The sequence below is a fragment of the Branchiostoma lanceolatum genome, chromosome 6 (genome assembly GCF_035083965.1).
Source record: "Branchiostoma lanceolatum isolate klBraLanc5 chromosome 6, klBraLanc5.hap2, whole genome shotgun sequence".
Taxonomy (NCBI): domain Eukaryota; kingdom Metazoa; phylum Chordata; class Leptocardii; order Amphioxiformes; family Branchiostomatidae; genus Branchiostoma; species Branchiostoma lanceolatum.
Genome location: NC_089727.1, coordinates 5,265,493 through 5,282,894, shown reverse-complemented (window position 1 = coordinate 5,282,894; position 17,402 = coordinate 5,265,493). Strand labels below are relative to the sequence as shown.

The 17,402-nt window shown below is 43.0% G+C and overlaps 2 protein-coding genes across 2 annotated transcripts; one reads left to right on the top strand and one right to left on the bottom strand.

Moving 5' to 3' along the window:
• Positions 1-1,840: 1,840 nt before the first annotated feature.
• On the top strand, positions 1,841-4,933 carry LOC136437296 (retinal homeobox protein Rx1-like). Its single transcript, XM_066431819.1, has 4 exons — positions 1,841-2,140; positions 3,034-3,278; positions 3,682-3,792; positions 4,074-4,933. Exons 1-4 carry the CDS (start codon positions 2,074-2,076, stop codon positions 4,503-4,505), a joined length of 855 nt encoding a protein of 284 aa, XP_066287916.1. The 5' UTR covers positions 1,841-2,073; the 3' UTR covers positions 4,506-4,933.
• On the bottom strand, positions 4,780-17,357 carry LOC136437265 (TBC1 domain family member 9-like). The gene is made up of 5 exons (XM_066431746.1): positions 13,649-17,357; positions 12,254-12,449; positions 11,558-11,670; positions 10,843-11,029; positions 4,780-9,058 (listed from the first exon to the last, which is right to left on the bottom strand). Exons 1-5 carry the CDS (start codon positions 17,228-17,230, stop codon positions 8,487-8,489), a joined length of 4,650 nt encoding a protein of 1,549 aa, XP_066287843.1. The 5' UTR covers positions 17,231-17,357; the 3' UTR covers positions 4,780-8,486.
• Between the last annotated feature and the right edge of the window lie 45 nt (positions 17,358-17,402).

The following is a 17,402-nucleotide window of genomic DNA, read 5'->3' as shown; positions in this document are numbered from 1 at the left end:
ACTGGATATGATTTTGGAAAATCATATCCAGTTGTTTGAGTAATTGCTTTTTTGGTGTATCTTATTACCTGGATGTCTAATCTTCATCGACGTAAAACTACGGTATATATACTACTGGTAGTCATACTGGTATAACTATACTGTCAACGACAAAGTACACCAGCACAAACTTTTTCAGTATTATTTTTCCGTAAGTTTCTACATTTCAGACTACACGGAGCCGATGGCTGTGCTATTGCTAATGTTTATAGCCTCCCGTTGCGAAATCCGCCTAACAAGAAACCGTGTACAATCTAGAAGTGACATACGAGCAGAAAAAGTACTCAGTAATAAGCTCGCTAGGCCTGCTAAGGAGGTGGGGGATAATTGGCAACAATCCACTTATCCAGCAAAACGCAGATAATCAGCCGAACGAAAACCAGCAGCCAGATTAATTATCTCCGGGGATTAGGGATTAGTACCCCTACCGTAGCTGTGGTTCGGGACTTCCCGGTAGCTCGCTCCGAGCTGGTACATCTGTGATGGTGTCGTGATAACTGCCACAACAAGATTATGCAAATTTCGGGGCGAGATAGTGGAGTGGGAGGTTTTAATCTTCTTAACGTCTTGTTACTGTTTAAGGATGAAAGGGGGGTGTATAGCTGATGGGAGATTTCGAAAAATCAGGGAATGTATACATTTTTCCCAAGGATGGTTTCCCTATTAAGCTCCGCGGGCTCAGTAGCCGTAGTCAATTGCAAATAGAAGTGACAACCTCAAGTCAACCACATACACTCAGAGCGAGGCTACATCTTGAGAAAAGATGCCGTAGCCGCAGAATTCACTTTTAGAACTTTATTCAAGCCCACACCACACCGACTAGTAGTTTCGCGTTACGTGTTGCTTTCTTGGAGTCGAGCATTGTTTAAAATAGCTTTGACGGTCCGCTCCCGCCGTGACTTCGCTATCCAGACAAGGCTACGATTTACCGACAAGGGACTACAAGAAACCCGGCTGCAGTTGATATTAAATAGGGATAGATACAATTGAAAATACCTAACACAAGAGAAGAAATATTTCAATTTCTGTGTTGTATTCTGATAAAACACAACATTAGACTTTCGCACACGACATGTTGGAAAATAAATGTATTCACTTTCATTCCCTTTGAAAAAGTTGATCAAGTAAGATAAAGGGAGCAAAAGGGATATCCTTCTTCAAGTTCTTGAGTTGAATTTTCCCCCAAAAAATCACCGACACAACAGTAACAAGCGTTGCGCCCTGAACTTTAATATAAGGCAAATCAATACAAGTCAAACTTCTCACGCCAATCACAGGTCTCTAAAATAACGAAATAACGGGATAAAACATACAGAGGCCATGCAAAAGTAGACAAAAAGAAACAAATCTCGACAAAAACGTTCAAGTCGCACGCCTATCAGGGCACGTCGGTTTATCTAAGACTTTCCCCTCTTCAAACACATCCTACCAGACAACGGCGGGGAAAGAAAGTTTTCTTTGTGGTCCTTACGCCTCACAGTTTTATTTAGCCGCCTCTTTTCAAACCTGGATTGGTTTGTATAAACACCTATACAGAGAACCACGCCGCCGCCTACACGCGCGCGTCACAGCGGGGGGACGACAACGCCAAGCTCACGATCAAAGGGACGCCGCCATTGTCATGATGATGACGGGCTTTCAGAAATTATGGGGCTACAACTTTCCCAGGCCGCTCAAAGCCGGCGGGTCCCTTCCCTGCGAGCCGCCTCATGAATAGCAAAGGTAGCGGCCTGGCACATGACAATGGACGAGGCGGTGACGTCAGCGAGAGGGTGGAGGATAAAGACAAGCTCTGCGCAAACAGGCGACATGTCAGTCAGATAGTGACGGTGATACCAGCCACTTCGAACTCGGACTCCGTCCTGATAACAACGTTTGCCTTCCGCTCTCCAAACTTTCCCTTGTCCACAAACTTTTACCACGCGTTTCTTTTGTTTGGCAAACTGTCATCTTAAAGCTGAGGAGAACTTTATCCGTCGTCTTTGGAAGATTTCACCGACCCGTCGAGCAGGATTTTACGGACTTAGAGACAAGATGCTGTGCACTGCTAGACCACCAGAGATGATCAACGCTTTCAAGCAGGAGCCTCAAGAAATCATGAGTAAGTCACTATTTTTACGTTGTGGTCCCATTTTCCTCATTTGAAAATGCGCTTACTAGACCGTGTAACCGTATAAACGACTTTCCTAGTTCTACAGAGATTGCGATCGACTGTCATTATGATTATAAGATCAAAATATATATTTTTTTTCTAAAGTCGATATTTCCCCTAGCGCGTTAGTTTCGGGAAAAAAAGTTCAATGGAAACCAATTTACCGTTTATTCATGCATATTTCGATTAAATCATTAGCTGAGCCTGAGTAAAAGCATGGAATCTGCGGATTTGAGAATATTTTGTGAGATAAAATCGTTTGATTTGAAGTGCGCATATGGCAAAAATGTCCGGACAGAATTAACACAATCATGCGAAGAGATTTCGGCAAATAGAACGCCAATGCGACAAAATGTAATCTCGCGTTTCCCACATGATATAAAAGTCACAACAGGCGAAGAACACGTCGCATTATGATAAGAACGCAAAAGATACTACAAACCTGTAACAGTGGCTACAAATAATGGCAAATCTGAAGTTTTTAAAGTCGGTTTGCGTGTGTCAAGCTGTGTAGATGACGTTTCTGATGATTAGGGTGGCGGGTCCCTGCCGAGCTCAGCTGGTCTCAGCTTTTCTAAGAACACCCACATTACACATGTTTCCTATGGATAAATTCAACTATTTTTGCTATTTCCCATGTAAACTGGTTGCATATATATCATATCATGTCATCTGCTCCAAATTATATGACCTATCGTTTGATAGATATTTCGGGGATTGGGGGTCTGGCATCCAGACTACTACATCTATATGACAAATTACTTATTCACTTTTTCATGTAAGTCACAAGTTTTTATTGATACACATTCTAACCTGTTCTTTATTTTTATTTTTTATTTTAGACGACTGGAACATGTTCCACACGCAGTCCAACTACCACGAGGACAGCTACGTCCCACCGTCGGCACCGCAGCCCCACGTTCCCCCGAGGAAGAAACCCCAGCAAGTCGGCAGGAACAGGAAGAACGCCTACATGCCACACCAGGTGCAGCTGCTAGAGGGCGTTTATCAGGCCACCAAGATGCCAGACTCGGCCCAGAAGAACGTCATCGCGACTTTCGTGGGAGTTGGCTCCAAACAAGTTCAGGTGAGAAAAAAAGTTTCAATTAGCACAGAAAGCCATTACTTTCGTAGCCTGGATGTCAGACACCCAAACTCTGTGGGCGATTGAGAGTTTGGGGGTCTGGCATCCAGGCTATTACTTTCGAAATTCATTCAAAGATTACTGATTTAAAAAAAAAAATATTTAGAACTGTCGCTATCATTTCCCATTTTGAATTCAAAAGCAGTGACTTCTCGTATATCTATAGGTAGGATTGTCTATTAAAGTGGGACTTAATGTATGGGACTAATGCTGTAATTGTAGAACTACCACAAACTTTAATTCTACCTATAGTAAATTTTTGGATTTATGGTATCTATGTAGTTATGAAAGATCTATTATATGTTATAGTTGTTCAATCTATTTATCAATTGTGTGTTCTCAACAGACATGGTTCCAGAACCGGCGCAGTCGTGACAGAAGAGTGGGCGCTGCCCTCGCCAGTCTGCCACACCGAGCCATGGGACCACAGCTCATCGCTGAGGAGTACATGCAGAAGGTGTGTACTTCTGACATGCTCCTTACATATGACTGTCTGTTTGTGAAAGATGTGAAAATGTTTCCACGGTTAGTAACATCACGGCTATGACAGTAAATAGTAGTCGTATAATAGTAAAATAATACCCTCTTAGAGCCTGGAACTGAAACAGGATGCCACTCAGGCTAAACTTATAGTTGCATAAGGATAACTTTTTAACCCATGCTATCATGAAATACAGTATTGTTCCAACTGGACAGTGTTCTTTGTCAAAAAAAACTAATAGAAATATATTGTTCTAGGTCATCACTGAGGTCATGGCAGCCAAGGAGCCAATGAGCAATCGGAAACGACAGTCCATCAAACTCAGCAGCCCTGTTCCTCCAGCAACAAGTCCAGGCTACACCGCCCCGCCCTCAACAGCAACCATCACAACATCCCCACTCCATCCAAGGTCACCAGACAACAACAACAACAACACCAAGTGCAGTGTGACAACGCCCCCTAGCAAAAGTGACAAAGACTGCAGCGTGAAGTCACCAGTCGAGCAGGGTACCCCAGGGTACGTGGAGGCGCCACTCCAGTACCTTCCCAGCATGTCGTTCATGAACCCGGGAGCGACTACCACAGTACACTGGTTCTACGAGGACCACGTGGGAACGGACGATGTTCGGGAGTACAACAGGACAGTGGTGATGCCCGAGAAATATCACCCCATCCCTTCATCTTACTAGAAACAGTCATGGGCATTCTTGCTTCTGTGTAGCATCAGGCTTTGTTAGTGCTAGGTACAGCTGGTCTGGAAAGAAGCATTCAAAGATTTGTAACATGTAAAGATAGGTTTGTTTATGGGACTGTAAATATTTTGTATATATACTAAAGGATTTATTGTGTTGATTGAAAAGTTGTGTTGTATTATGTTGTGTTATACGATCTTCGGGTTATTTAATGTTAAGTTATAACATTGGTTAACTTATTATCTACTCTCTATTACAAAAACTACACGACTTCTTCTGTTACTAGTTTTATTGTACTTCCACCACAGTAACAAGCAGATCTGAATGTCAGGATAATGATATTTTTGTAAAGATTGCACAATACAGTTGTTGACAAGTTCATCTGTTCTCAGTTATTGTTTCAAATAAACGTAAATATTCTATAACATTCGGTCTCACTTCTTGAGAAAGGCGTTTTTGACTTAAAAGAATAAGAGCAGCTTAAAAGAATTTCAGCAAAAACAATGTAGAGCAACAAATTTAGCATACTAGTAATACACATATAGCACACAGATCAAGAACGGATAGGTGTAAACTGCCAAAATACGGATATCAACTGCCCACATCCAGTTCATTGGGGTGTGAATGTTTAAACAGACATAAAAGAGTTCCTACATTAGACAACTATAACCTATATAAACCATCCAACAAGACTATAATCTATTATATGCGGCCTAAACTGGAATGGACACCATATCAACAAAAGCAGGTACATCTTATATTCAAGGCAGGGAGTGTCTGCAAGTGTGTCAGAATACCTATACAGCACATAATCAAAGACTTGCACATTGCTAAATAACAAATATGCATAACAATGCAGACTATATGAGAGTGGTAAAATGCTGAGGCAACAGCTTGAGTAATATACATGTCTAGCAATATCGTTACCATTTTATATGGTATCATAATCATAATATTCTACTGCACAGCTGAGTATATACTGTAGCCATACCAGCACCAACATTAAAATGTAGAATAATAAAGGTCTACACTTTCTAACCTCAAGATGTCTGGATGTATATATAATTGCTGTGAATACACACAAAGACAAGTTCAGTGCTTGGGAAGCTTGCCCCTCTGACATAATATTACAGAATGTACACAATTCAACACAAACGTCAACTGCGAGGCAAAGGAATATCATATGTGCTGTTTAAAGCTTAAGAAATGCAGCATTTAATGTTTGGAATAACTGACTGAGACAATGCGAAGCAAAAAAACACAAAAAAACATAGTAGTCATATAACAAGTCCTCATGGTAATACTTGGCCAAGTGCATATCAATGTATTATGAGTATTGATGATCTAGCTCAAGCTGTACTTGTTTAATTTTAAACCGGTTATATCTGATGGATTCCTTCTAATGGAGAATCAATGAGTCCCTCCTATGGGTGTCCTTACGTGACCCTGTGGTTAATTCAATCTTACAAATGCACTGCACTTGGAGACGTTACATACAACCCACTGTTATAGAAAACTCTGATACAGAGGACTACTTGCTATTTACAATGGCCTATGCACAGGCCCATGCTACACCAAATACTTGCTGATAAATGTCTTTAAAAAGTTTATGTGCTGGCTGAAGACATATCTTAACATAATGATCTTAGTCCGTGGTAAGTAATAGATGGACAAAATAATGGATAAAGTAGACTCAGTGAGTTAGGACTTTAAAGAAATTAATGTTCGATATATATCATACAATGATAATGTTTCCTTCTTTTATTCTAGTGCTTCCTTTTTGCCTCAAAAGTACCATTACCAGTAAAGAAAGCGTTTGTTATGTCCATATGTGTTGGCTGCTGTTTGGAAACTTCCAATGGCATACACCATTAGCCCTTCCTGTCCTCCCTTGCAAGTTTTCACAATAATGATGTACAAGTACCTACCCGCTTCATCAAGACAGCTAGTGTTTCATAAATCCTTCTCAACGTGTCTATTTGATGTGGTCTCTTGAAAAAGAGAGAGACAGCCACAACACATTCTGTACACGTTTTCAAAAGGATCTTCTTAATATGCTATGTTTGACATCGAGACAAATCGATGTTCTTATAACAATAAGATGAATAATGTACTAGTAATTCTGACTAAAAGCTATTCTTGTTCTGCTACTACTTGTTCTTGGTTTGCTCTCTACACCTGTAGCGTTGTAACTTAATGAAACTATGGAAAGTGTAATACTTACAGTCAAACTCTACCACTGTTCAAACATTTGTCCTAAGTGCTAAGACCCTGTTACCTTGTACATTGTAGCAACCCTAATACATGTAGTGATAAAAGTGAAGACTGTTTATCACACTACGTCACATGTCAATGGCTATAAAAAGTTTGAAATCATGGTGTTCAGTTCACCCCATCCTATGCTACATTGAGTTGGCCACAAAGGGAGATTTGATTTGTTGTCAGAATCATGAAGCTGATATACATGCATTGTATTATACATATCTAAAAGAAAATGCAATGATTGCATTTGCTTGCACAATAGCTTTTTGGCTTTCTACTGAAACTTCCTTCAATGTCTGAGCCAGACATACTGGTGGGTTCTTTGTTGCTTTACATACAACTTTTCAGTGTGCAAAAATTGAAAACTTAACCTGCTATGTTACAGTTCACATCCCTCACATTCCCTTCTTCAAACTTACTACATTCTTACATGGTGTAGTCCAATTCTGATTATAACATTTACATTTCCTGCAACAAATATTCATTCATTCATTCACTAATGTTACTTTCCTTCATCTGTAGGCTATGATAAATTGATCTGTCTGCATTGCATTTGCCTGTAATTAGCATTACTCTTAAAGATTCTGTGGCATACCACAATACTGGCTTGATGCTTTTAGTCAGGAAGTTTCGAGGGATAAAAAATTCTGACAAAGATTGACAAAAGACTAGTTGTAGAAGATTTACTGCCATTTTGCCAACCAATTCTAGCACTATACCTCGAAAATAAGAAAAATTGCATCATCCAAGTCTAGTCTTCGGAAATTCCTCTATCTATTATAAAATCATTGGAATTGCATTAATCCGTGTAGCTTGTATGATATCCCGTTTGGCTAGTACAAGATATTCGTATGCTGTGGTACTTTTCTAGGATTCTATTGTCAAAACCCAAGTCTTTAAAACATGACTTCTTTAAGTATGGAATGTCCTGTACCTTGTACATATCTGCTTCCATAGCTCCCATGCTAGAAATACCTTTCTCTTTCCCAAAAAAAGTCCACTACTTTTATCAAAAAAGTATTACAGAAATAACACTGTGGACCTTAGCAAGAAGAACTCTATTGAATTCTAACTCTTGGACCTCACAAAAACCCCAGCACCAAACAATAGTCCTACATTGCCCCCCTCCCCTCTGTATAGAAAGACTTACATACAGTATAGATGAGCTCACAGAGGATATCACAAAGTAAAAAGTTGTGTACTACCCAAACTGGAGTAAAACACATCTACAGAATACAGTACAGGACCAGAACTCAAACCTAGGAGCAAGATCCATGGTTTGCCATGACCATCTGAGCTATCCTGTATTATAATATATATATATACCAGGATGGTCTGATGGTACTGTCCCATGTCAAGTCTGTTCTGCTACAGTAATTGTAGACTATATATAGATGAGTTGTTTCTGTTCATGCCTTTCCATTGGTCTGGAAATATTCTAGAACTTTTCAAGATTTTCTACCTTTGCATTTTACAACATTGTCAACTCGCTAGAACCAAGGGGATTACTTTTTAACCTCCTTGCCAGCACTTTCCTTCCTTCTTTGCCTCCAATCTTTGAGAGAAATGACAAAACAAGCTGAGTGATTCTTTTTTGCTATGTTGTCCTCCCTTTCTCTCTATGATGGAAGCTTGTAGCACTTCTAATACAAGTTATTCCCTTCGAAAACAACAAAGCTCTAAAAAAATTCTTCACTTCTTTAATTCATTAAGTCACTATGTCTGGGACCCACTCTGACTAGAAAAACTGGAAGTACTAAACTGTCTCTCTATCATTTTCCTCTTCCTGTACCGATCAACAACAGCAAAGATATCCACCGGCGCCTCAAAATACCTCACTAACTCTGACTCTGTCAGCATCGAGGCTAGGAACTGTTCAAACGTGATCGACCAATCGCCACAGGGGGAGGTCGGCAACTCCTTTGACCCCTGAGGTGTCAGCTGACCTCTTGGCTTCTGTTTCACCTCTGACCCCTGCAGGGTGTTGCCTATGGAATCATGGGAGATGTCTGAGACCTGGGTGCTGGTTGCACTGAGGCCTGAGAGGCCGGAGGAGATACTTTCCTCGCTAACCATCGCTATTGCACTATCAGGGGATGTCTTGTCTGTCGCCTGGTTACGGGTGGACTCTCCCACTCCCTCTGTTTTGGCAGGGGTATCTTCTGTCCCCATTTTCTGAGCGTCAACATCAGCAGCCTTGTTGTCTGATGTGTTGACTTGTACAGTATCAGTCTTGCTGCTAGGAGTCTCAGTTGTGGTTGCCTCTTGTGTTGGAATGGATTCTTCAACTGGAGAAATACCATAAAAACAAAAAGCTTATTTCTAACATAAAATGCATTAAGTCTAACCATGTGGCATGTAAGACACAAAGACTCCAATCATTGTTTCTAAAAGTTCTGCCCCTTTAATCAGCTATATTTCCCATTTCTTCTACACCATTTGCTATTCTCAACACAATGTTTCCAAACTGATACTCTACAGACCTTGTTGCTGATAAATTGGTATGAAAATTAGGTAGATTAGATGGTTTAAAACCCTAGCCGATCACTGACAATTATTGGTTATTACTGTATGCTACAGGCTAGTCTTGCCAGTTGATCTTAATGACACCACCCAGAACAATGCATCTTTGAAACGCAACGGTTCCAAGCTTGAACTGGGGTGGAGCGTCTGAAGAAATAAAGAGCTTTCACAGGGAAAATCTGTAGCCATATCATCTGCTGTATTTAGTGGCAAAATTAATGTGCAGCCGCCCAGGGGAAATTAGCTACAGCCTCAGAAGAAGTGAATTAGACCTAACCATTACTGGAAATTAAACAGTACATAACCATTATAGCTGGGATCAAATTGTGCCAACTAGAATAGATGGTTTTACCTCTCCACTTTGCACCGATTATAATTGGTTTGGCTTGGGTTCAAAAAAGCTGTGCAATTTCTGAATAGTGTTCTGAGGTAGGCAGGACAGGCTTTTTCTATTGGGAGCAGCTTTAATTTTTTGCCCATTCCCACTCATTGTTTGGGAGCCCATGTTTTGAATTTTCGTTGTTAAATTTATAATTCTAAGCTTACGAAGATAATTTTAGACTTTGGAACAGACTGGGTAAAACTGGGTCTGTCCCAACTGGCAAATTTCTGTCCTGGGAAGGAGGGATGGGTCCTGGAGACAGCCCTGCTCATGACTTTGATAGACAATTTTTTTTCCTATTCCACTTCTTCCTCCATTTGTAATTCATTTTGTCTGTTTGGGGAAACTATCTGACGGCTGAACATGCAGTTAGGAATCATTGTATGTGCTTATGCTAAAAAGGGTCATAGATATACACATTCTATGTGCAGTGTAATTACATACCAATCTCACTTGCTCAGACTACAGGCCTCTAATGCGAGCATTAAAACAAAGACTGGACCTACTGTGCATGCATGTTTTACTAAAACAAATGGCAAGATTCATGAATGTGCAGCATATGTCGTCCGTAAGGTCTGCCATTGGTTACTTGCCAAAATACCGAAAGCAACTCCATGAGTCCAATATAATTTCTTGTATATTGCCAACCTCAACAGGGTTTAACTCCTTATGTGGGACTATAGTAGACAGTGGAGGTGACAAACCCAATGCTAATAGTGTTACATGGAGCTATCTGTACAGGACAGGATACAGGGTGAAGGCCAAGACTCTACAATCATATTAATGAACAAGGCTTTGCTGGCAAACTGACAAACTCAACTATGGTTCACTCAAGTAACAAGGGGAGAAAAAAAACAGCTTTCATGGAGCATATAATAAACGGGAGATCACAAAAATACATGTAATCTGATAAAACAGTGCTATATGTTGTAAAAAGACTTGAATATCGCTATGAAAATAGCAGTGAATTCCTCAAAACATATACAACGCAAATATGTCTGATGATTGAATAAATAAAGATTTGATTTTTTTTAACACAAAAAGAATTGAGAATGGCAAGCATCATTACTGTGTTCCAAATTATTTGATAACTGAAATAGTGTACAATATTTGTTTTTCATTATGTATGCATGTTACGAATGTGCCACAAGAAACACCGCCACAGACCTGTTTTGGCAGCGGCAGTGGGCGAGGTTAGGGGTGAGTTGTTCTCACTGCCGGTGAAATACCGCCCCACCTCCCCCAGCTCCAGCAGAAGCTTCCCCACGGTGGCGATGGCGTGGTACAGCTCCTGCTCGTGGGGGTCCTCACGGAATATGTCGTAGAAAGTCTTCCACAGCTGGATGAACTGAGGCTGTGATAGGCAGGAAAATCAGTTAGACTTCCAGGTTGTGAAATTCTCAAAAATTTTCATAATGAGAAAGACTTCAATGCAGAATGAGCAATAGAATCACTGCAAAGATACTGTTCATACTGTTGTATTGCTCTATTCTCCCTGAAACCCCAAAAAGTGAAAATGCACTATTTATATCCAAGGTTTATCTAGCACAGACACATATGAAATCAAAAGCTGCCCAAGATAACCACCAAGGGACCAATAAAATCTGGTCTATGTGGACAGTTGGTGACTACAGACAGGATTCTTAATGCTTGCATGCTTGTGTCAAAGATACATGTTATGATAATCTGGGGGACTGTCAAAAAGTGGGTCACATAACCAGGTGATCCTAATGTACATGTGGTCACTTGTAGACAAGTTTGAATAGTACTGTTGTCAAAATAGTTTGACACAAATAAGTTTTGATAGTCCACAATACCAAGATATAAATAGTCAGTCGGTGAGTAGTCTGAAATAGATCATTTTAAGAAAATAGCCATATACCTGGTCCATCCTGGGCAGGTCCTTCACCCCCATATTCAGGGCTTCCTTCTCTCGTCGGTACTTCCTCAGGAAGCGGTGGATGTCACTCTCTCCTCCAGAGCTGAACTTCTTACCTGGGAACAACGTTCACATAACATCTAATAACAGTTGCTGCATGGCAGGCCCTAGTGTTGTGCCCTTTGGAAAGGCACACATATTTCCTCAATTGGGAGAAATGTGTACCTAGCTTCAATTAGAGATGTCCTCTCAGATGTGATCAAGCCAGAGACTCCATGTTTGAGGAGAAACACACCTTGGGCACAGAAAAGAACCCACCAGACTTATTGAAAACAGTAGGGGTCCATCCCAATGTGAATGGATCAAGACTTAACAGTCCATGATCCAGTCTTACACAGCTTGTAATTATTGTGCAAAACTGGTGTGTCACTGTTACACCTACTAGTAGAGGCAGTTTACCAGTTATGCAAAACAAACAAACAAACTGCATTGTATCAAACAATTTTTTTTCAAAAATCAAATCACCTTGAACTGTTAGCCCTATTCCATATCATTATCACACAGCAATATGTTTCTTCCTGGTAAATACTAGCTAATATTACTGAAATGATCTTTAAGAACTTTTTTTTGACCAAAATTATCCAAGTTTTCCATAAGATTTTGATAAGTAATTATGCCTTGTATACAAAATGAACCTACATTTCCTGACGGGTGTACTTTGTGTGCTGCCCTGCCCATCCTCTGCAGGCTGCATGAGAACAGTAGACCCATCCTCCCCAAACACATCCTCCTCTTTCTCTGGAGCCTCCCCAACGACCTCTGGTGACCCCTCCTTGACCCTCGAGTCAGCAGAGGATGCTGGGATTGGGTCAGGTCCTTCTCTTGCTATGGAAACCTGGAACATTACAAAAGTTGATTAAAAAAAAAGGTTTCACAGAGGGTTAGAAAATTATGGAGGCATCATACAAAATGTTTATCTTAAAAAAAGTAGTGCAAATAAGTGGCAAAATATACACACAAGAAAGAAAAGACAAAGTGATATAAATTTGAAGGATGGCAACATCTTATGACTTGTAAAAATGGCCCGAAATAGATAAATTTTCATTTTCACACCACTCTATAATTCACAAAACTGAATTTTAGACAAGAAATGATAAAAACAAAAATTGGGATTTTACTATCAATGGCACTTAGCAACATCAAGCCATCTTGGAACAAATCTATCAAAGAATACACAGGGCTCGAAATACTGGGTGCACGTGCACCCAGTGCACCCAATTTTGGAGCTGTGCACCTAATTTTTTACTGTGGGTGCACTGGTGCACCCAAATATTTTCGTATGGTTTAATGTGTAAAGGTATCACTGCACACTAGTAGACAGCATACTCTTGACATCTAAGTGTAAGAAAATAATAAGATCTTTGTTGTAGTACTTGTTTAAGATTTTGGTGTTAGAATTTGAGTTAATTTCTTTTTTGAAAGCTTCAAAACTGCGTGCATGAGGATTTTTTAATGTCAGAAGAGACTGCCAAAAGACCAAGGCTTTTAAATATAATGCTTTCCTTTATTTCTTCTGTGGCGTTGATTTTTTTCTTCACCGAGGTTGATGTTAATAACACGCTGGGACCCTTATACGTCACTAGTTAGTCTTATTGAAATTCTATCGAGAAAATAAATGCACCACAGTAATTTTGTACACATATTAAAAAAAAATTTTGTTTGATTGATCATTAATAAATACGATTTTCATTCGAATTATTTTCATTTTTACTTTATTTCTATGGTTATTACTGTTTTTGACTTTGCAAGTAAAATATGAAAGCGTCGTCACCAAGCTCCCCTTTCAGATACAAGCTCAGAAGAGGAACAGTAAGGTTTATGATTAGGTTTTGCTTACAATAGTTACATTCTACTTTATCTTATGTGGTGCACCCAATTTTTTAGGTTGGGTGCACCAGTGCATCTGGTCCCAAAACTGAATTTCGAGCCCTGATACATATATGTAGCATTCAAAATAGTAATTATAGAGTGACACTAAAAGTCCATGTGATTAATAGCTAGTTTTCATGTACTAGTAGTTGATTTCACACATACCTGTTGCATACTGTCTTCAAGTGACTTGACATCACCTTCCAGCTCCCATGATGTGCTGTCACTGCTGACACCTCCATCTGCTGTGCCATCTTTGCTATCCTGGACAGCACCTACTGTTGCTTTAGCAGTGCTGCCCTGCACAGAATCTTCTGGTGTGACCTCTCCTTGGCGCTGAACAGCTTTCTTTTTGTCCTGGCCTTGCTGTGTTTTCGGTTTGTTTTCCAAATCCATGCAGAAGTCATAGTCTTCATCATCCTCCACAAAGCTCAGTCTGTAGTCTGCTGTTTTGGTCTTCAGTGCTGTCTGGAGGTTTTCAGATGACAGATTCTCAGCTGTGCTGCTGCCATCAGTAGTCTTACTTGGCTGGGCTTGTTTACTAGGCAGATCTGTCTGTGTTTTTGGTACAGTACTAGTTTTAGTGGTATCATCTGATGAAACAACCTGGGTTACCTCCTTGTCTGATGAGCTATCCTGATTCTCGGTGGAGTCTGGTATGCTGATTTCTTCAAATTGGGAGTCACTGGATGTTCCGTTGTCCTTCTCTAGGTCTGGAGTTCCGGTACGGGGAGGGGTGTCCTCACTAGCAGGTGTGGACGACAGGCTCTCCACGACTTGTACGTGTCTGGGGAGGTTCCCCGGGAGGTGGAGAGGTGACAGGTCTTCTTCAAAGTAGGACGTGGCTTCCAGAGCAGGTTCAGCTTCAGGAGAGATGAAATCAGGATCTGGCTCCTGCTCCTCCTCCTGATCCTCGTGGTCTGTAGGCAGCAGGGCGGGCGGCATGTGCAGCCGGTACACTAGCTTCAGCCTGTCCGGCAGCTCTGCTTTACACATCATGTAGAGACACCAGGCAAACTCCTTGAAGTTGACCATCCCGTCCGCGTTCACATCCATGACACGGAAGGCGCGGAGGGCCATGGCGTCAGCGTGCATGCCGATCCCCCACGGAGACAGCGCCAAGAACAGGGTTTTGAACTGCTCAAAGTTGACCTTGAGCTGCATGTAGAATGGGATAGAAGGGTCCAGCTTCTCCCAAGGATCGCTGTACACCCCGGAGCCCCAGTAACAGGCACTCAGGTACTCTTCCTTAAAGATGTCATAGAGCTCCTCCATCTCTTCGCTGGAAAAGGGGACGTCCGAGCTGACACTCCGCACGATGTTCCTCTTGTTGCTGTCCTCAAGACCCTGGATCACCTTCAGGCGGTGCTTGAAGCGCATCTTGTCGATGGTGTCCGAGGCGATCCAGTAGTACTTCTGGTACGACTCCTTGATCAGGTCGCCGACGTCCACAGAAGACTCGTGGGTCTTGGAGGAGAAGTTGCTGCTGGAGATGGAGGGGAATGTAGAGTCCCTGTTGGTGACGTTGTCCAGGTACTCCCCGAGGGCCTGCATGGCTTCTCCGTCATCCCTACAGTCCAGCAGGCTGCTGACGTTGTTGTCCAGAATGGTCAGCGCCAGCTGGAAGATGACCCGCGCGCCGTCGAAGAAGAACACATCCATGATGCTGACCGCGCTGTTGAAGGGCATGACACTGAGGAACAAGGTGAGGAACCAGGACAGGGAGATCATGCTGATGACACCAAGCTCATCTAACCTGTCATACAGCTGGGGTAGGTACTCTCTCGTCAAGTCCTCGAACACACCTTGGTCTACCAACGCACCGACTACCTTTGTGTTGTAGTAATCAGGGAGGAGCCTCTCACATAGAGCAACAAGGAGCCAGAAGGCCTCCTCTTCAGATGCATACAGGAGAAGGACTGAAGTAACGATGTTCATCGCCTGGCAGTACCCGATGTTGGGGTTCCTGAAGGCGTACGCTGTGAGGACACGTCTTAACGCAGCAATGCCAATGTCAGACTGGAATGCAGGGTGCTCGGGGAGGGAGCGGTGTAGGTCTCGTTCGATCTCGTCCGTTGCTATGGTGTATTTCCCCAGGCTCTGCTCCACGAGTGACTGGTAGTAGCCCGGATGGGTCTGGAGCTCGTTGATGGCACCGGAAAACAGCAGCCACAGCTCTCCCCTCAGGCTGTCCGGGATGCCCTGGAGAACCAGCTCGTGAGTCTTGATTGTGCGATACATGGACACCCCCCTCCCATACTCAGCAAAGTGGATGTCCCACAGATGTTCCTTGATCTTCTCCTTGGGTGGGATCTCTGCTGAGTTCCTCCTACAGAACACCATGGTAAGTGGCTGGTTGGAAGCTGGGGAACTGCTCACGCTGGTTTTGTCTGCTCCAAGAGAGCTGCCAAGGCTGACACTGATCCTGTCGGAGCCTGCGGCAGTCTCTTTATCCCCACCGTTACCACCGTTGTCGCTGTAACTTGCGGACAGGCGTGTTCCTGAGCCGCCGCTCCCACTACTGTTGATGCTGACGCTGTCTGAGCTGTACTGCCTGTGAACGGTCTGGGAGAGGAAATCCGATATCCTCTCCACCAGGAAGTCACGGTCTGCCAGCTGAGCAAAGAGGAATGTCGTCTTGCTCTTGGTAGAGATGTGCACGGCGTTGGGCAGGAGGCTGTTGGTATTTTCGATCTTCTCCACGAGAGACACGTCGCGTAGCGGAACGATGAGGGACACCTCGTTGCTGACCCTGCTCATGAAGCAGAGATAGTTTGGAGAGACGTACAGCATCCCCCAGACGTGCCGTTTGTTGTAGGGCGTCCACAGTGTGCACTCGGTGCGTCCGTCGAGCTTCTCGCTTAGCGGGAGCCTGAACAGCGTTCTGTACGCCTCGCTCTTCGCCCTGGCATCCAGGTCCCTCTTCAAGAGTGACACCTTCTTCGGCGTCAGCTTCTTCAGCCTGCGCGGCAGCTCCCTATCCTCCTCAAAGCCTTCCTCTGACAGCAGTTGCCTCATGGCCATGTCAGCCAACTGTTCCATCAGAGCGTAGGTCTCGTTGGGGTGCACGAACATGGAGAAGTAGTGAGTGCCGTCCCGCGTGCAAACCTTGATGCCTTCCGGCAGCACCATGCTGTTGCTGCGATCCAGCTGGGTGACATCCGTCCAGCGGACTATCAGCTTCGCCTCCTTCCCCATGAGGAAGGAGTAGAAGCACAGGTGATTTATGCTCAGATAGATCCACCCTTGACGAGGTACTCGTCCCTTCCAGTAGCTACATGAGTAATAGTTCACTAACTTTTCCTCCTCCGGCATGCTGAAGAGCTTCTGAAACTTGGCGGACGCCTCCCTGAAGCGCCTGGTGTCGTTGTCTTCCTTGCTCTCTTCATCCACGTTTGCCAGCAAACTCTCGATCTTGCACCTGACGAATTCCGTGACGTCCTCCTCGGCCTCGAACTCGCCAAGAATCTGCATCAAGTTTTGCTCGAGCCATTCCCAGTCCTTGAAGACGTCCTTCTTGGACTTGGCGCAGGCCACGGTCCAGTAGACCTCGGATGTCGGTGTCTGGTGCAGGATCCTGTACGGAGCCGTGTTGTTATCAAGGACGGTATCAAGGGTCCCGACCAGGAGCCCAGTCAGGCCTCCACCTCCGTGACCCTTCCTGCGCTGGAGCAGAAAAAACGGGTTGGCTCGCTCCGTCACCCAGAGCGCGTTCGCCAAGAGCACTTCTTCTGGCTTAACCCACATATTGTGTCCACTTTCTGATTGCTTTCGGTCTAAAATAGTCGCATTCTGACGGAAATTATCTAATATTTGCCAAAAGTCAACAAAATCTGTCGACGACTATATTTTGACGGCCATCTTGAAATCTCCCGGATGAGGATCACTGCGCATGACTGCAACAAGTTGCAGGTGAAAT